We start from the raw sequence: 21,496 nt of genomic DNA, 5'->3' as shown, positions 1-21,496 counted from the left end.
GCTCTAAGCGCTTCTTTTTTTAGATTTTGTATTCAGATTTCGATTATGTTGCCATATGATTCACCCCAATAAGCCAGTGCATTAGCTCATACAGCTGTTGTGCCCCTATTAAAACGGCAGGGCCTGCAGCCATGTCTTTTTGCTTTCTCTTACCAGGTCCCTAAACTCCTGTTTTGCTATCTCCCGATTCAGAGCAGCTTTTGGTTCATATTCCAGCTTCGAACCTTGCTTAACCAATGCTCTATCTGTCTCCCCCCACACCCTCCACCGGCCCTTCTATATATAGACATCTTGATAAAAGTTATCAAAAGCAGCTTCTATGTCCCTAATGTCAGTCAAAATCTCCCCAGTATTCTTACCCTTTATCCCTCTTATCACGTTTCTTGTACAACTCACTTTGGTTTTCCAGGCCAGGTGCTTTCTGCATCCTTCTCCATACTCAGAAAGCTAGCTAGCTTGCTTAATTCCTACATTCTGCGAATAATCTCCTCCAATTACACTGACAGCTCATCCCTAGCCTCTTGCAGTCTCATCTTTTGACCAACCCGCTTCTCTTCTCCCCCATGGACAATTGTGCAGCCCCTTAAAGACTTGAAATTTTCTCCTCAAGCTTATTCGTGGCTTCTTTATTCTTATAAGCAGCTATGTTCCTAGGTTTACCCTTTATAAACACCTTTAAGGAGTCATAAACTATTGAGGGGTGGGGAGCAGAGCACACACACAAAAATCAATCTCCACACATCACACAAGCCCAAGTCCTTAATCATTAACTTATCCTGTGCTTGCAACCTGGGGAAATTGACTGTTCTCAAAGTGGAATTATCTAGTGTAGTGTCTAACAGTGGAACTCCCCCGCCTCCATATTATCTGTATTCTGACCTCCAGCAATTGACAGTAGGGGGTCAGGATTGTCTATATTTGGGCAGTAGAAGCCAGCAATTCCATACCAAGATCTATGAATCAATACCCTAGCTGCTATCCACCTCCCTCAACTATCAGCCATATACTCCCCTACTCTCGCCTAGACATCAGACTCTTTTTTTAAAACATATTTTTATTCTTTTTGTAGAACAAAGCAGCAAAACACAGTGCATTCGACTTAAGAGAGATGCACACTGAGATAGCCTACATCAATACATCTTATTGGCACATAGGGAGCTGAGGATTCAGAAACAAGTGCACATCTTAGATACTTGTTCCCCATGACACCATACAGCTTTACTGTGACAGCTCCATCCCACCTGCTCCTAGGGGTCTCAATGCTCACGAAAGGCACTCCAGCCACCCCACATCTTTTTCCATTTTTTGGGGCTCCCATGCTCTGGTACACCACTTTTTCCACATGTTGACACCAATCCAAGTCTTTCTCCAAGTCAGGAATCCCAGGGGCCAAACCTCCACCCACAACTTAGAGTATTTGGGCCAGCTGTACTTCCTGTGTACATTCATTAGAAGCCACTTGGGATCCATCGGACCCCCAATGCCTCAACCCTGGACAATACTCCCGTCACTACCTCTCATAAGGTCTCAATAACCGGAATGGACATTAGACTTGATCAACATAGCCACCCCCTTTGAGCAACATGTTGGGTCCGTGCACACAAATGTTTTAATCCGCCATTGTGTCCCAAACAGTTCACAGCTCTCTTTGATGAGATGCTACTCCTGTAGTAATAACATCTGTGCATTTGATTACTTTAAGTATTATAAAATCTTCCTCCGTGCGCCCTTGACTCTAAGCCCATTTACATTCCTGGTCAACACTCGTAGGGCTCTGGTGCATTTGTCTCTCTCTTCTGCTTTATCTAGCTTGAATTCCAGTTTCTTTGCTAGTAGGCCCCTCTGTCTCTCCTTGCTGAAGCAGCCTTAGTCATCAGTCTTCCTCTGAGCATTGCTTTGAATGTATCACTCGTAAGTGTGTGGGGCAAATCGTGTATATCATTGGTGCCCCTCTCTTATTAAACATATACCTGCCCCCTCTGAGATTATAAATTCCTTTAAACTGACCTGTTTCACGTACGCCAATTACACTCAGATTTTCTATAACTGAAAAGCCAGACAGATCCAAGACATCAGGACTTTAAAAAAATGCCTACAGGGATTTATCTGCTGGATGCTATGACACACATGAAACTATCTGTAAAACTGGAAAATGGAAAACTTGTGACCAAACTTCTGTGTTTATTGATTAAGATCCTCCTACCACATCACAGAAATACTGAACTGAGGATTGATCATGGACTCAAATCAGAAGACAGGTTAAGATTAGACAAAAAGTCACTTTGGCATCATTAGAATATTGTGTCTGGTTTTCACCTACCTTTGCTACCACATTTGATCAAAGCCTAACCTGCCTTAGTACAGTCGCGTTAGACTACGCCAATAGACTCTACATTGAGATCACAAAACACCTAATTAACAAACATAAATACATCCAGAATGTCAACTCCAGAAGAGATGTTAATTAAAACAGACATGGTCAATCATCCTTGTCCTGAAGGCCCTACACTATTTACCTGTTCCAAGAAGAATATCCTTACATGTCCTCTACAGAACACAGGACCAGTTTTTCTCTCCAGTTAAAGTTCAAACCACTCTCGAAGAGGAACCAGAGAATGAGATTTTCATACCTATATCATTCCTCCAAACTGAATAGGTGGAAGAGCTCCCTGAACCAATCTGCAAAGCATGGAACACCCTAGTCAAGAAGATAAAGACTACTAGAAGCCACCAATAATTCATAATAATAAAATTGTGTTGTTTTACCCAAAACGCCAGTCAAGCTCCAGGAAAAAAAACTATTATTTTCATGTTGAGTGCACCAAAACACTGATGGTATCAAATTTCCCAGTGGGTTACCAACACTATGCTGATGGATCAACCCAAAATGTTTTGGCGGGATCATGACTCTGAGAGCTGAGTGTGGTCCAATATGGTGTTCCAACTAAGCAGTATTTGGGCACCATCAATGACAACCCATATACTGCAATATCAACATGTATTTGGTTAGTACCTGCATTGATGGCTGTGTCTAACTAGCACTCTTTACAACTCCCCACTTATTGCCTTGATCAACACCTCTTCCTGCTTTTCAACCTCATGCACAGCACCCTCTTTCTCCCAACATTAGACAACCCACAACCATCACAATTTGAATCATGAACCCAACAGCCATCAAAGGAGCTAACAAACATTTGTAGTGCTCCTGAGCCCTCACCTTAAAAGGGATATGGAAACATCTCTTGATTCCTGTTTATTTTCTATTTATGGAAATTAACAGCATATTTGAGTTTGAGCCATTGCTTTTGCTTTCCCTTTTCCATATGATATAGCCACCACTACATAATGTGTTGTATTTCAAGGGACAATGAGTACCAGATCTTAGTACATTCACTAATATCATTAGAATTTTCTCAAACTGTGGTTCCATTTGTGAGCATCCAGAAGAAAACTATTTTTGTAAACACTACCTAGCAATTGAAGGGCGTTAATGGATATTTCAGAATTCATTCTGGGTAAGATGAATGACACTTGTCCACTTAAACTCAGATTCCTCTGTACAGTTAAAATATGTAGCTTTCTTTATTACCAATTTTCAATTCATGTATTTTAATTTTCTTTACAAATGATGCATTGTCAGTACACAATGACAAATGACAGTGCATTTGCTAGCTATGGTATGTCAGAATGTTGGACGTAAAATGTTATCCCCATGATCAGAGGTATCTGAGAAACCTAAGTTCATTACTTTTGTAAACCAGCATTCAGTACAAAAGTGACAGTTGTAAACCTTGTTGCTGTTGTGTGACGTTTTAAGCTCAGAGTGAATGTTCCCGATTCATACCCTTATATAGGTACAATTCACATTGCCCTTATATAGGCATAGAAATCAAGCCCTTATTTAGGCATAGCGCATGCTACCCAAATACAGGCATGGCTACTACCACCCGTACCAAACGAAACAACGACTTCTTGGAAAACCAACTTTTGCAGTCAGGGACTTCCCCTTGCCTGAATATTGATTTGTACAAGAACAACTATTCCCTAGGGGTTCTTTCCTGGCGTTCATATGCCCGACTTTACGTCAAACCATGGCATTCCTAAACACCTTCAAGGTATAAATATACCTATACTTGCTCTAGCAAGATACGGTGGTTCGGAGCAGTTCGAAGACCTACTTACCCGAAGCAGCTCGCTACAGCAAGTGCAGAAGGAAGCCGACTCTCCAGCTGACGCACTGATCAGGAAGCTGCCCTTCTCCTGCCAGCTCCAGTGCAGGGTGTTGGGAAACCTAGTCCCGAGACAGAGATACCACACCTCCTTCATTCTAACAAGGTATGGAGCTGATTAGAACCTAGGGAAACCTTTGTTAGATTATTGGCAAAAACTAAACCTATGCTACACAATACTTACTTGTTCCCTCGTACTAGACTTAGGTTAGGTACATTGGGGTAGGCGTATTTTAGAAACACCAGTTGAGTATTTTAATCAATGTTATTTATGTATGTATTTTTAGATGGCTTAGAAACCATACAATGCTTTTACAGTATTATTTCAGATGACGGTTTACGCTGTACACATTATACGTTGCAGTCTGCATAACGATTGTAGCAGTTCACCTCTCTTACATGAGAAAGAAGACTGTTCAATAAACTCTTTTTATTGAAAACGCCTGTCTCACTATTTCTCTGCAACTCTGTAGAAACGAAGCATGCACGATTGACTGAGTGAAATACTTATCTATTGTTTCCGCGACTCTGAGAGATATATTCTGATTCTTGGGAAACAAAGTTGTCATGTTTATGCGGTTGTCAGAAACTAATCCCTTCTTGTGTATTCGAGAAAGTTTCTAGTGACCTCTGAGTTAGCTGGCACACACAATTAAATTTAGTATATTTTATAGAGACCTAGTTGACCTCAGTCCTATGTCAAATCTATAGAATACATTATTCCAATGGGCAGAGCCTATTGGGAAAATAGGAACTACACTATATTGCAAGTGTCTCCTTTTTCTACCATTTGTATCCACTGATTTGTGAATTCAATGATTAGCGTGTTTTACAAATTAAACATTTTGTCTAGTTATTAGAAGTGTGCAGTGTTTTAGATTTATTCAGGTGTTTTCTACCTATTTCCCAAGTTTAAAGCAGGTAGAGACCCTAAAAATACGAAAAAGTGACCACTATTAAGAGTGGACATACTGTTTTCTTTTCTGCTCTGCCCTTTTTAGATAGATGAGAAGAGAGCTAATTTAGCACAACACATTTTATTGTGGATGCCATTTGTAGGAAAAGTAACACTTTCTTACATAGTATTTGTTAACATTTTAAGAACAGTACCAAAGTTTGACCTGGATATCATATGAATGAAAAATGTTGTGAAAGCTTAAGAGAAAATTGTCCTAGATGTCCGAAAAATTGATTAGTAATAAGGAAGAAAACCTTTAACATTTAAGGGATTATGTGTAATACACATGCATACTGCAATCAAGCTCATACCTCCACGGTGGTAGCATGACTGTTGAAACTGTTCTAGCTCTTTTTTTGCCAGTTCAAATTAGTTTAACTCATCTCATATAGTTTCTGTTCCTTATAGAAGATGAATACGTTGACACCTTCCTAAACTTGGTTGCATTTTATAATTGTTTTCTTTTAGAATCAGAGGCAATTTCTAGGCAAAAGAGTTTGGCATGGGAAAAGTCAATGATAGCAACAACCTCACCTCTACGATCTGAGTCACCACCACGGAGGGAGAGGAATCTTGATCGACGACAAAGAGCAAAAGACAGGCGAAGGCACCAGGTATATGATGATGATGATGATGATCAGGTAGAACATGGAAACCAGGAGTATGATGACGCCCAGGAGACCTCTATGGACCAGCAGCATGATGAGGACCATGATGATGACGATGATCAAAGTAAAAGTGAGTAGAAATTATTGGGATTAAAGCTGGAAAATAATGTAGCCCTGGTTACTGGTAATAGTTTCACATGTTGCTTTTTATTTTATGTTGTGTTATGAATGAGGAAAGAATCACAGACCAACAGAAATTATCAATTGTAATCAACTGGAAAAAAGGAAAAGCAAAAAAGTTTAATGGTGCATAGTACATTGGAAGGTTTAGTGTTGATTTTTCATTATGTCCATGAAGTGTATGCTTTGCTTCCTTATGTAAGCAGTTAGTAAGCTGGGTTATACAAAAGGGTTAAACCAATAGTGCATGCCTCTCTCAAGTACCCCACATGAACAGACGTGGAAATAAAGGACAAAAACAAAAAGCATTGCCAAAACAATTTGGTCTTGCCTTACTGACCGGATGCTGACCTATTGTAGTTATCAGTTTTTTGTCAATAAGTCTGCATGCATGGGTATTATCTTGTAATAGAGTTTCAGAAAAGATAAGAAATTCAATTACATGATACCTACCATGCATGCTTATGAATGCACTTTGGCCATCTTGTGATGGAGTTTCAAATTAACATAAAATAGCCAATTTGTGGAGCAATGCTGAACATGCAGTTGGGAAAGTGTTTCCCTTGATTTATAGAGTAGTGAAGCTCCAAGCCATGGTTAAGCGGTCAAGCAATACAAGTCGCTGCTGGACCTGATATCATCTTTCATATGCCTTTGCAGGCTCCTAATTAGACCCACCCAACAAAACTAGACAATCAGTGAAAGCAAATGTACAGCTCGTGGGACAACATGGTCCAAGTCAAGTGATAGCTCAGACAGGTGGTGCTGTGGTGCCCATATATCTGAACGGAGGCCTCCCAATCCATCCTTCGTTAAACAGAGTAGTGTTAACAGCGAATGCATTCATGGAGGAGTGAGGAGCTCACATGCAGAGGCCTCTTGTCAGACACTGAAAAGATGCTCCACATCTCGAGCTATGTGCCACAAGCCTGGTCCAACAAGCTTTGTTCCCTAGGCTGGACATTCCGGCGGTCCTTCTCAGGTTGGACAACACAACATGTATGTTTTACATTGGCAAGCAGGGAGAAACAAGATACTGGTCTCTGTCTGAAGAGGCACAGCAGCTATGGGACTGGGTCATCTCCAACCAGATTGACATTGCCTTGGAACACCTACCAGGATGCCAACACGTTCAAGTGGATGCATTCAGTCAAGCACTATTGTACTGCCACAAGTGGGAACTTCACCAGGATCAAGAGGACTACATCTTCCACAAGTGGGGCCTACTCACACTGGACTTGTTTGCCACCCTTTGGAAAAATAAATGCTAGTGCTATGCCAGCAGGTTTTGTGAACCAGAGGCAATGCCTTTTCAATCAAGTGGTCCAAAGACTTTACATGCGCCTTACCCCTGTTTTTCTTGATCCTCAGGGTACTGAGGAAGGTGTATCGCTGTATCCTGAATATCATTGAACTGGCATGGCGACACAAGTACTGGTACAGCAAGTGTCTTAGGCTAGCTGTGTTTCCGGCAATAATACTGGAGATGCACTCCAGGCTCCTCTGGAGAAACAACTCCATTACGACCTCAAGTCTCTGAGCCTGACAGCTTTCTACCAGACAGATTAGAATTCTATCATTTGGATCTACCGGCAGAAAGCAGGAACTTCCTGGAGCAGGCACTGGCTACAGCAAATGTGAAAATGCATACTAACAAGTAGAAGCATTTCCTTGTGTGATCCAAAAACAAAAGATTCCTCGCAGTGTCTATAATTCCCCATCAAATACTTTCATACTTGAACCTAGCCAAGAGTTGTCTTGAATTATTATATCAGTAATATTCAAGACTATGGTCCAGTAGATGATTAGCTTACTGCAATGCCACAACAAGCTGATTAATATTTAATCTCCTCCACATTCCTTCAACAACTCCTTGAGTGTCTCTTGTCCAATTCATGCCAGCTTGATAGGAATAAAATACCAATACCGCGTTGCTTTCAGCCCTAAATAGCTCCCACCCCATACTACACTGCCAGGCACTACCTCTCACGTTTGGCAGACACCTGAGCCCCAGTGCATATTTCACTCCATTCCCTCTCCGAGAGTGAGCTGCCCAGCTCTTCTTCCGTTATTATCTGTCATGGAGACTTCTTAGAATCAGTTTAGGAGACCAATAATTTGTGTATTTGATACTGTTCAGTCAGGTCTAAATGAACCAGAATACATTTTGTTTATAAAAGCTACGTTGAAACGAATGCATTTTGAAAAAATTCAAATTGTCCGAACATATCTACTATATGTTAATTTCTTTAATTCATAAACGTGCTTGGAGGCTTTTTTCATCTCATACCAAATTCGAAAGACATGGGTTCAGGTATTTACTTTGTTAGGGCCTCTCTGCTGTCACAGGAGAACTTCAGCAGTGCTATCATTTGTATACTGGAGCCACAAAAATTACATTGTCTCTAGTGAGAGGAATCTGGTGCCCTGTGCCTTTTACTTATTATGTGGGTGGAAAAGATGAAGCCTCATCTGCATCAGGACCTTCTCATGTTGCTTGAATTTACCTTGGAAAAAACAAAGACAATAGGCGGCTGACAAAACAGGAACCATTTGATTAATTAAACACATCGGCCCCAGATGTACAACCACAGAAACGGATCTGAGGACTGTCTCAAAGTACAATCAATTAGTGCAGGCTTATATACTGTTTTTGGGTACAATAAAAGTAGTTCCGGCAATCCTTGTTTGGTGAAAGATTATGGGCCTTGTCTGTGGAGTCATAAATAAAGGGTCTTTGATAACAAATGCAGGTCGCTCGACCTTTCGTGACCATAATGTGGGCCAGTGGGTTCAGATGTCCGGCCTGAGGGACGCGTGATTGCTGTGTGCACTGTGTCCTGATTGGCTGTTTGTTCCTGACTTCATGTAGAATCTAACTTTATGGTGTTTAGGAATACGCACACTCCACTGGTCATGTGTGTTATATTGGGGTACATTTCCCTGGACCATTGTGGTGTTGCTGCACTTATCTGGGGGATGGACCTGAGTTTCCTATTCGCACGTTTGCCTGCCATCTATGTGCCACCCTACCTGTGGCCTGTCAATCAAGAGCCTGCTTCATCACGTATTTTTGAGTCGGGGTTGATGAAGAGCTCATGATGACCGAATTTTACAATAGCGATTCGATTATGTTTGTATATGCGAGTATACCATCATAAGCATTAGCGTCGATCTTTATCAATATCAACACCTATATACCTGAGGTTTGAGCTGATCATTCTTTCCGAGCAAGTGTCTCTATTCAAGAAAAGAACACTTCCTGCACAATGTTTTGTTTAATATCTAGTTTGTGTCAATTTGGTAAACCATTTTTGTTTAATTTTGACTCTTAACTTTAACAGTGACCTAGAGAGTGTTTCTTGGTCAAGTTGGTGCGAAACTTAAAATATCCTACCATTGCTCGCAAATTACTAGATACTCACTTCATATAGACATGTTTATACAACATCCAACTTGCTAGGTTTCTGTCTTGACTGTGGACTAAAGCAAAATATAACTAGTTAGGACTGACTGTATGATATCAGCTTTGATAGATGTTACTTTTAATTCAAGCTGCTGTGCCTCTGTCGGAGTTCACTAATTTAATTGTAACGGTCTTTGCCTGGTCAGTGCTTCAGCATTATCAATTGATTCAATAAAGGCTAAGGAACCAGATTTGTGAACCATAAACCACACTGGTGATATTTGCTGCATTTACCATGACAGTAGGGTAACATCCTCCACCAAACCTTGCTCTAAACTTCACAAGTCCTTGGTCAGTTCTATAATGGCTTCATTTATATGTTTGAAAGAGAAGCAGTGCTAACTTTAGAGTGATACTTGGGATATATCTATATTCAGACACTGTTTCAAAACTGTGCTATAAATGAAGAACAATTTTTTTCCAATTACTTGTTCCAATGATTATTTTCCTATGTGTTCCCCTTTGCATTTTTACAAAGTGTGCCCAACATTTTATGAAGTTCATCTGGTATGTGGTCCAAGTGAAACATCTGCAAAGGGGTGCCTGGCTTGTCTGCCAAACACGCTGGCTACAGCTCTGTGAGACTGTAACCCAATACCCTGGAATTCTACTTTATTTGCTCCAATCCTGAAAAGCAGACTCGATAAGAGTGCCAAACTGCCCTGCGGATCCCCAGGATATGGAGCCAACTGAAGTAAACATGGTTTACAGAGGGCTAGAGCAGCATGGTTCTGATCCAGAGGGGGAGAGGAACTCTCCACAGGCTAGTTACAAACCGGAGGGCAAGGACCATGGTAGTTCTCATGGGATTCGCATAGGGCCCAGGAAACATGGGTTAGAGGATGTGTTTCTGGGAAGCAGTATGATGAAAAGGGAGGACAGGGAAGCTCTTTCAAGTCCAATGTAGTGACATGTTTCCAGTGCCACAAGGTGGGACAGTTCAAGAGAGATTGGCAGGCGAAAGATTCTGACTAGGCAGCACCCGTGATATCAAGCCTGTTACACGTTGGTGAAGAGAGCTGAGAGGGCTGGGTTGCACTCTGTATAGTAGCTATGGACATTTGGAAGAGTGTCCCAGATGCTCTGAATCACATTCATCCTAATACAATGACATTTGCGCAAGAAGTTAGCATCAATGGGAGGAAAGTGCCTTACCTGAGAATACTAGATCCTTCTGCACTGTGGGTGAGATGAAGTTAGTTAAACCCGAGGAGATACTCCCTGGAGCCAGGGATACAGGTTTGGCAGCCAGTCAAGAGGGCATGGAGCATCCGCTTGCCAGGGTTGAAATTGAGCTCAATGGCAAGGCGACCACGATTGATGTTGGGGTAAGGGAAAAACAAGGTGCTTGATGTCTCTTGGTCAATGATTTGATTTCCTCTGGCTTGGTGCCAGGACCAGAAGACTTTATGGCTGGGACAACCTCAGCTGTGTGGACCAGAGAACAGGCTGCAAGCCAGTCTAAGTGGGACTTGGATCATTACAGATTTGCAGGGAGCAGGACTAGGTAGTTTGCAGGAAAGGGCAGTGGCCATGGTGGTCATTTCTTCTACTCCCAAGGGAGGGAAGGATGAGGGTCCTGAAGCCGACCAGTTGCTGGAGGCTGGGTCATTTCCAGAGCTGCACGGTTTGCTAGCTGCTGGGGGGCCATCCCGGGTAGATTTCTACAAGGCACAGGAGGAGTGCCCTATGGTTATGGGACTTAAGAAGCAAGCTAGGAACAGGTCAGTAAAGGAGTGGTCAGAAAATACTATCTTTGCAGGGAGGATGGCCTAATTCTTAGGGAGATGGTAAATCCTGAGACATGGTCTAGCAGGAGGCATTAGTGCACAGGAGCGTCCTGTTGTCACTTGCCGTTGAAGAGCCCTTAGCAGAATACTTATGGATTAGAAAAACCTGGGCAAGGTTTGGACCCTCTGTTCTTCTGGCCAGGAACGCACAGATAGAGAGGTTGTGTAGAACCTATTGCACTTGCCAGATGAGTGGTAAGACAGGAGAGGAAACTAAGGAGCCTTTAGCTCTTCAAACAGTTGTAGGTGTTCCTTTTGAGATGATTGGAATAGACATAATTGGTCCATTCAACCACCCCTCACAGTCGGGCAACAAGTCTATATTAGTTTTGGTGAATCCTGCCACCAGCTACCCGGAAGCTGTACTTCTCAGAAGCATAACTGCACAAGTGGTGGCAAGAGCTCTCCTGGGGATCTTTTCTAGTGTCTGATTACGCCCAGTACTTGCATCTGGAGCTCTGCCTGGTTCGCATGGCCTATCTTATGGAGCTGGTGGGCAGAGGAGCACATCCTGCTAGTGACCGAGAGGAACTCAGAGCTTTGACACTTAGTATGTCAGAGGAAGGCCTTGTCTTCCAGAGGAGCCCCACAAGATGCGCCAATCTGTAGTGTAAAGTGCCGGATGGGAGAGGGGAGGGGTCGAAAATGGTGCTCGCCTGATTGCTTTGGCCTGCCCTGGGATTAAGTTGAGGGGGCATGGAAGAGGAGTAGCGGCAGTGCAGAACACCTCCAAGGTAGTCTAATATCCCCACATCCCAGGGGGGAAACTAGGTTGTAGCTGTTGGTGTGCCAGCCTGGGTTCAGGGGCTTTTCTGGTTATTTATGCCTGCCTCAAGGCCTAAACTGTGAGTGCTACCCCAGTGGTTGAGCTTTCCAGGAGAGAAATACAGTTCTCTTCCAGGGGATCCTCATCAATAGTCATAAGCTCTGAATATTCTCGCCCACGTGCCGGGGCCCCGGAGTACATATTAAATATATTACCCATATCTTTGTATTACATCCTGAATGTACGTAGTCCTTTGAACGGACTGCAACGGTGAGCCTTAACAACGGACAGAGACGCTGTCACTTGAATTGCGCCTCTATGAACTGCTGTAATTACAGAGGTTGATGGAGGAAAGTAGAGGGGCATGAAGACTTCTAATATTTATAATTCACATCATGTTTCCGTACTTCACTACACTGAGGCGTCACTCTGCAGCATTATGGGACTAGTAGTGCCCTGTCATTTGCAGTGGAAGCACGAGGTGTAGATGAGCCAACCACCACTGGGTAAGGAGGAGCCAACAACGACGATAAATGTAATGAGAAACATGATGGTGGGACTAAAAGCATTTGATAAAGGCAACACGCCGAAACCGGTCATGCTAGCCAGTGAATAAAATTTGAAAACGAAGCCCCGCTGTGTCCTGTATTTCGAGTCCTGTATTTCGAGTCCAGAAATGGAGAAGTTTTGAAAGGAGATATATATATATATATATATATATATAACTGTAAAGTCTGCAAAGCATGCCAACAAGCTATCAACAAAAAGAGCTACCATTCCCCCTTTGATAGCAGGGAACATAAAATCACCAAATTATTAACATGTAAGACGGAATTTGCCGTCTACGTGTTAATATGTCCCTGTAATCTGCTGTACATTGGGAGCACCAAGCTCCCAGTACACAAAAGAATTTTGCAGCACCTTCGGGCAATTGGGAATCAGGATAACACTTATTCTGTAGCGAGGCATTTTAAGTTAAAACACAACTCCAGAAGTAGTGACCTCAGATATTATGTGATTGATTGTGTACAGGCCAGTAGGAGAGGAGGCAACAGAGAAGACAAACTACGCCGCCTCGAGACGCAATATATCATTGAGCTTAATACCAAGCATCCCTCAGGTTTAAATATCACAGAGTATTTATACACCTGCCTATGACAAAAATGTACAGATAATATGAATATCCCTTAACATATAATATACTCTAGTACCTTATGGGCCTCTTCAACATCCAGAATTTTTTTTTAGATTATTTATGTCCTTTTGTACTTTTTTACCATACATATCAAATAATTGTTATTTTAACAAATCTATTTATTTGAATATTTTAGACATGTGATCCATACTCATTTATTTTAGCCTCTTTATAAAAAAACAACCATTTTAAGGTTTTTATAGGCTCACGTATGAATTAGGAATGGTTTTACGTCTTTTAAATCACTGGGCCATCTTTGGTATATTGTACAAATGATTTTACATGAATGATGTTATATATTTTTCTCTAGTACTGTACATACTGTCCATGTTATCACTGGTAGGACGACAAGCACTTGGGCAATATCATGTATTTTACAGAGATTATTTTTTTACCTATTGTGCATTATCGTTGCTACTAGTGGAGAATGTGTCCTCAGAAATTTGGAAGCTGTCCAGGTATTTTGCATTAGCACTTTATAGCACTCTCCATGACTTTAAAGTCTGCACATATTACTGGGCATTGTATGAACATGTGGGGCTCCACATGGGTACTTGCCACAACAGTAGGGTTCCTTTGACAAAAGTACTATACTGATATGATTACTAGAACTCGAACATCACAGAAAATCGCACTTTAACCGACAATGAATTTTAATTGTTTTTTTCTCTTAAATCGAAAACACTTTTTTTGGTTTAACTCACTTTCAATTTATCATCACCAAATATTTATTTCGCACGTTTTTTTATGTCTATAATTGGTCATCTAAAATATTAATGCTGAAAATATACTCCAGCATACTAAGTTCAAGTTCAAGTTCAGGCATTTGTAAAGCGCACTACTCACCCAGAGGGTCTCAAGGCGCTAGAGGGAGGGGTTCATTGTTTATCGAATAGCCAAGTTTTCAGTTCTTTTCTGAAGGAGATGTGATTTTGAGTAAGGCGGAGGTGGGTGGGGAGTGAGTTCCAGGTCTTGGCAGCCAGGAAGGAGAAGGATCTGCCACCCATGGTGGTTTTTCGGATGCGCGGGACTGCGGCGAGGGCTTGAATGGATGATCTTAGTTGGCGGGTGGGATAGTAGAAGGACAGTCGGGAGTTGAGGCATTCTGGTCCTAGATTATAAAGGGCCATGTGTTACTACAATTTATAAATGCATTCGCAGATATTAAAGTAAAACTTGAGTAGTTCTTAGGGAGATAACTCTTCTATTTCCATCTTATTTGTAGTTTGGCCTGTATTGGTAGATTGTATTTAAACGTGTGTCAGGTGATTACCTGTGTCATGTGATGAAGCGCTCTGTGAAGCACGAAACGCGTCGTGATGACTATGGGAACATTACTTACTCCAGTATTGGAACTTTCATAGATTCCCATTGCTTGTATCATTCCCCGTCGTCTGACTGGGAGCCTCGGTAATAATAAATATATATATATAAATATATACTTAGGTAAATACACCCTAATAGGTGTAAAAAGTAAAAAATTAGGCCTAGGCCTCATTATATTTTGTAGCCTATAGGTGTCCTTATGTAAAAGGACCCAAAATCACATTAGCAACCAATCAGATTAGCCTCACCCTGTGGAACCTTCCTGAGAAAGCTCAGAGCCTTAGATTTTCTACCGCATCGTTGATGACAGGGAGTCTCTTTAGAGCTCTGCTCTAACTTCTACTTTGAGGTACTATTTAAGCTGTTTTTTGACAGGATTCCTTTAAATTCTTACTATGGCTGATAAGGAAAAGAAGAGCCTTTTCAGGCCTTGTGCCACTTGTGGCAAAAAACAACTTTATACTGAGGATAAACACAAGGATTGTATATACTGTTTATACCCTGACCACAAGCCAGAGGGTTGTAAGATATGCAGGATGATGTCTGTTAAGACTCTTCGAGATCGTGAAGGAAGGTTACTTCTTTGGCTTAGAAAGTTGGAAAAGAAGGAAGAAGTGGTTTCTAGTGATGATGAAGATGCCAGATCATCATCTTCCAAGACATCTTTGAAGAGGGGTGTACCATCTGAGGAAGTTTCATCTGAACCCCCCTCAAAGGCTATGCGTGGGACCTCTGATAGGTCTGGCAAGCCCGGGCCTAGCGAATCTCCTCACGAGTGTGTAAAGGAGAGGGAAAGGCTAGCACCTCAGGTGCTGAAGGCAAAACTGGATGAGGGCTCGGCTGGGCCTTCACATCAGGAGAAAGTTTCTAAGTCCTTCAAGAAACCAACTGTAGAGGCTTCAACAGTGGTCAAAAAAGGCGCTAAAGCCTCTGTGGTGACTTTGTCTCCTCATACATCGACGAGCCATCCATCGACGACGAGGATGACGACGACGACGGCGTCGACGAGGACTTCGACGACGATGCCGTCGACGAAGACTGGGTCGACTACAGCGTCGACGACGATGACTACGTCGACGGTTACCACCTCGTCGACGAAGACAATTCCGTCGACGATGACTATCCCGTCGACGGTGGCAATCTCGTCGACGACGACGATCTCGTCGACGAGGGTGAGCCCGTCGACGATGGCAGTTCCGTCGACGATGACGAACCCGTCGACGATGACGAGCCCGTCGACGATGGCGATCCCGTCGACGGTGAAGTTTATCTCGTCGACAGTCCCGTCGACGACGGTTCAGACTATGGAGATGCCGTCGACGGCAGGTGATAGAGGCACCAGGAAGAGGAGGATAACTCCGGATATGACTTCACCTAGGAAGGTGTCATCATTACCCCCAGCCCTGTTGTTGGATGAGGATGAGTACTCGGAGAATGAGATGTATGGGGATGCATATAGCCCATCTCAGTTGCATCTGAAATACCACGATTCTGACCAGGATGATGAGTACTATTATGGGCAGGAGCAGCGACAACAACAACAGGTCGCATACCAGGAAACTCAGGCACAACAGGGCACGGTTACAATGCCTATGAGTCTTTTGACGGACTTGAGAGCAATGCTGGAGGAGTATAGAAGCAGGCAAGGGTCGCGACCAGTGGAAGGTCAGGCGCATGTTCAGCCACAGGTGATGGCAGTTCAGTCTGTGGCCCCTTCACAGGGGGAAGAGGAGAGGGAATATCCTCGGCAGACACAGGTCCAGGATGATACCTCGGATGAGGATGAACAGAACCAGGATCAGAATCCTGATAACGAATGGAACCAGTATATAGCACAGGATCCGGCTTCTCCGGTGCCGGACCCGGTAGATTCACCTCCGGCGGATGTGGGAGGTTTCTTCAGCTTGATGGAAAGAGCCACGGCACGCTTTAAGCTAGCCATGCCGGCAACATCTACGGATTGTTTTTTGTATGATTTTAAAGAGGCATACCGTAAGACAGTGCGTTCGATTCCCATTGTAGAGCACATTTGGGATGAAGGAAAGAAGGTGATGCAGTCTCCAGCGACAGTCATTCCAACACTTCCACGCTTGGAGAAAAAGTATAAAGCTCCGGATGACAGTCCCGCCTGCTTGATTGGACAACCTAGACCAGACTCAGTCATATCGCAGGCGGCGCAGAAGAAATCACGGAATCCTTCGGCCACCCTCACAACTCCACCGGACAAGGAGGGTAGAAGGTTAGACAACGCTGGAAAGCGATTTTCTTCTATGGCTAGTTTGTTGGTCAGGGCGGCCAATGCCTTGGCGATTCTAGCAAGATATGACCGCCAGATGTGGAGTGATGTGGCACACTATGTGGAATTGCTGGCGGATGACCCTAGAGCTGAAGCTCGGAAACTTCTGGAAGAAGGACAACGGTCTTCTTCTGAAATGATTGATTGTGCGATGGACATCGCCACCATTTCTTTCCGTGCTCTGGGCAGCGCGGCTGTTCTTCGACGGCAGGGGTGGCTACGAGCGACTTATTTTCGACCAGAGGTCCAAAATAAGATTCTGGACTTGCCCTTTGATGGGGACATGTTATTTGGGAAACATGTCGATGACACCCTACAGGGAATAAAGAAGGACACAGAGACAGCAAGGGCTCTGGGGAACCTACAATATAGAAAGACACCATTCCGTGGAGCGAGAGGAAGAGGCTTCACTTCTCCAAGAGGTGGTTATCAGCAACAGCGATACTCGCAGCAGTCGCAGTCGTACAGACCACAGTACGGCAATCAATATTATCAGAGACAGTCACAGTCTCAATCGTTCTCTCGTCAGAACGCTCGTGGACGTCAGGGGCGTCAGGGCAAAGACGCTGGCAAGCGTCAATAGCGGCCTCCTGACTCTGCCAACTGTTCCTCCGCCTCTGGTATCTCCAGTGGGCGGCAGGATATCTCAACATCTGAGCAGCTGGGAAGAAATAACATCGGATCAGTGGGTATTGAACATCATCCGACATGGGCATACACTAGAATTCCAGGAGTTTCCACCTACAAGAGCTCCCCACGCCACTACTTCAAAACATCTAAACCTTCTGCAATTGGAAGTTCAACAAATGCTTCGGAAGGGGGCGATCCAACGTGTTCCCCTATCACAAAGAGGAGAAGGTTTCTATTCAAGATTTTTTCTGATCCGAAAAACGAAACTAAAGTGGCGTCCGATCCTGGACTTAAGGGAGCTCAATACCTATCTCGTAAAGCTGTCGTTTCGGATGATTTCACTCCAGGACATATTGCGCCTCTTGAATCCAGGCGATTTCATGGCTACACTAGACCTGGAAGATGCCTATTTTCATATCCCGATCCATCCGGCTCACAGACGTTATCTTCGCTTCGTGGGCAAGAGTCACTTCCAGTTCATGGTGCTCCCATTTGGATTAAAATCCGCTCCTCGGATATTCACAAAGGTGCTGGCCCCGGTAGCAGCTTTTCTGAGAAGACAGTCGCTGGAAGTATTCCCGTACTTAGACGACTGGCTGCTGAAGGCACCAAGCTTCCAAGAGGCAACAGAAGCAGTGGACACATGCTTGAGCCTCTTCATTCATCTGGGTTTGCAACTCAACAGAGAGAAATCGGTTCTTCAACCGTCAGGTATGGTGAAGTTCTTGGGAGCGATCCTCGATACTCAGTTGTGCAAAGCCTTCCCATCGGAAGAGAGACAGATGAAACTCATGTCTTCAGCCGCTCGGCTGCAGAGGAAAACTTGGATGACAGTCAGGATGTACAAATCTCTTCTAGGGTCGATTTCATCCTGTATTCAATTGATTCCGCACTGCAGGCTGCGAATGCGCCCCTTGCAGGAGGAACTGGACCTTCAGTGGAGACAAGTGGAAGGGTCGTTCGACGACAAAGTAACGGTCACCCAGCAGATGAAACGGACGGTTTCATGGTGGATGAAGAAATCTCACCTCGCAGTGGGTCTCAGTTTCAGAGCGGCACCGGCTCCTCGCGTCATTACCACAGACGCCTCCCTTCAGGGTTGGGGAGCGGTCATGCAAGATCTCCAGGTCAGTGGCCACTGGACACCAGTAGAACGTCGCTTGCATATCAACGTTCTGGAGCTAAGGGCTATTCGGTTGGCAATGTTGGCGTTCCTTCCAAGGATTTCAAATTCGGCCATCCTGGTGCGTACGGACAACACCACCGCAATGCATTACGTCAACAAGCAGGGCGGCACAAGATCACAACTGCTTTCTCAGGAAGCCCAGTTGCTGTGGGAGTAGGTGATCTCACAGAACATCACGCTCGTGGTGGAACACCTTCCAGGAGTATGCAACACGAAGGCAGATACGCTAAGCCGCTTGAGGGCAGTCTCACACGAGTGGGAACTGGACAACACAGTGGTCAAGGACATCTTCTCCCGTTGGGGAACCCCAGCGATCGACCTGTTTGCAACACCGAGGAACAAGAAATGCCGGTGTTATGCGAGCAGGGAACACCATCGAGGGTCACTGGGGAATGCCCTTTTGATGTCTTGGCCCGGCGCATTTGTTTACGCCTTTCCGCCATTTCCCCTGATTCCTCGTGTCCTCAAGAAGCTCAAGCTGGACAAGTGCAGGATGATACTAATAGCGCCTGCCTGGGCTCGCCAGTTCTGGTTCACGGAGTTGCTTCTTCTATCGGAAAAGCGGCCCATTCATCTGCACCCCAACCAGACCCTTCTATCAATGTACAACGGCCAGGTTCTCCACCCGAACCCGAGCTCGCTTCAGTTGACAGCTTGGCTCCTGAACACAGAGAGTTTAAGGATTTAGACATTTCAGAAGAATGCAGGAACATTTTGTCACAGGCACGAGCTCCTAGTACTAATAAGACATATAGAGCGAAATGGAAAAGGTTCTATTTATGGTGCCAGAGAGATGGAGTGCATCCATTCTCATCAGCTCCGCATCAGCTCTTGCCATACATTCTATCTTTGGCACGGGCAGGTCAGGCTCATGCTTCCATCAAGGTCCACTTGGCAGCTATTTCCAGGTACAGAAGGACAAGATCGGGCCCTTCTCTACTATCAACAAGGATAATAAAACAATTCCTGAAAGGGCTGTTTAGAGTTTTTCCGCCAGTCAGGCCCCCACCTCCGGTTTGGCACTTGAATGTGGTCCTGGCTCAACTGATGAGATCGCCATTTGAGCCAATACATAGGGCTGAACTGAAGTTCCTATCATGGAAAGTGGCGCTTCTTCTGGCACTCACATCTGCAAGGAGAGTAGGGGAACTTCAGGCTTTAACTATCAAAGAACCTTTCTTGCAGTTCAAGAATGATACATTGATCCTACGAATGAACCCCAAATTCATTCCGAAGGTACCGACAGACTTTCATCTGAATGAACCGGTGGTTCTGAATTCTTTTTTTCCTCGGCCTTCCACTCAGGCTGAGAGGACACTTCATTCTCTGGACGTTCAGAGATGTCTGAAATTTTATCTGCAACGCACAGCTGGATTTCGGAAGACGCCCCAGCTGTTTGTGGCCTTCGGGGCCCCAAGAAAAGGATTTCCTTTGTCAAAGCAGGGAATTTCCAGATGGATATCAAGTGCGATCCGTTTCTGCCACCAGGCGGCAGGCAAACCGTTGGAAGGACAGGTGAAGGCGCACTCCACAAGATCGATCTCATCGTCAACAGCGATGTTTGCTGGAGTATCGATAAAGGATATTTGCAGAGCGGCCACCTGGAGCAGTACTCACTCATTCACGAGGCACTACTGCCTGGAGGCGGCTGCAAAGGGGGATTCGGCTGTTGGACAAGCAGTCCTGAGAAATCTCTTCCAGTAAGAGGTGAGCTTTCCTCTCTTCCCTCCTCCTGTTTTTTCAAACATTTCGTTTATTATGATATGGTTACTGATTTATTGTTGTTATGATGTATAATATCATTGGTTTATAATGGTTCTATAACTATGCACGAAATGTTTGAGGTATGCTAACTGCTATCTACTCTGATACAAGCAATGGGAATCTATGAAAGTTCCAATACTGGAGTAAGAAACAAGTTACTTACCTGTAACTTTAGTTCTCCAGTATTGGTAACTTTCATAGATTCCCATGCGCCCACCCGCCTCCCCTGGGAAAGCTCACTTCTGGGCTAGGTGATTGTGGCAAAGCAACGGCTACGAAAATCTGAGGCTCTGAGCTTTCTCAGGAAGGTTCCACAGGGTGAGGCTAATCTGATTGGTTGCTAATGTGAGTTTGGGTCCTTTTACATAAGGACACCTATAGGCTACAAAATATAATGAGGCCTAGGCCTAATTTTTTACTTTTTACACCTATTAGGGTGTATTTACCTAAGTATATATTTATATATATATATATTTATTATTACCGAGGCTCCCAGTCCGACGACGGGGAATGATACAAGCAATGGGAATCTATGAAAGTTACCAATACTGGAGAACTAAAGTTACAGGTAAGTAACTTGTTTCTTGCTGAATAAATCATCTTTGCACTGAATTTTGGGTTCGAGTCCGTTTTTGCCAGCTGACTGAGAGCTCTGCGCTACACCGGATTATTCCTGGAATATATATATATATATATATATATATATATATATATATATATATATATATCCACAATCCTGAAGCGCCGAACAGCAACGGACACAGCCAGGTACAGACCACAAACCAAGGTTTTACAAAGAAATGTTGTGCTTTATTCCATCAATGGGGATGGCGGCATGACGCGTTTCGTCCGGGAAACCCGGACTTGATCACATCAATATATATATGTTAGCCCAGCACCATGTGACTCTGGGCAATAGCTCGCTTAATCTTCCCGACGGCGCCTAGAGTCCCTTACGGGTGATTGTGCACTTTACAAATGTGGATTATTATTATATATATATATATATATCCTATAGGAAGGGCTAAAAATGCACAATATACATTGAGTTTTCATTTAATAAACCTCTTTCCAGTCCCAAACATTTCTGTTAATCAGAAAA

The 21,496-nt window shown here is 43.9% G+C and overlaps 1 protein-coding gene across 4 annotated transcripts in view; it reads left to right on the top strand.

The window, feature by feature from the left end:
• The window catches only part of LOC144782087 (RNA-binding protein 6-like), a 1,028,143-nt gene that overhangs the window by 633,485 nt on the left and 373,162 nt on the right, over positions 1-21,496 (top strand). For all 4 annotated transcript variants that reach the window (XM_078661245.1, XM_078661243.1, XM_078661244.1 and 1 more), the window contains one exon: positions 5,656-5,925. In XM_078661245.1, coding sequence (XP_078517371.1) covers positions 5,656-5,925 — 270 coding nt within the window. The remainder of the gene's footprint in view (positions 1-5,655; positions 5,926-21,496) is intronic.

The sequence above is a fragment of the Lissotriton helveticus genome, chromosome 9 (assembly GCF_964261635.1).
Source record: "Lissotriton helveticus chromosome 9, aLisHel1.1, whole genome shotgun sequence".
NCBI classification, from domain to species: domain Eukaryota; kingdom Metazoa; phylum Chordata; class Amphibia; order Caudata; family Salamandridae; genus Lissotriton; species Lissotriton helveticus.
This window is presented reverse-complemented; position numbering and strand designations above follow the sequence as displayed.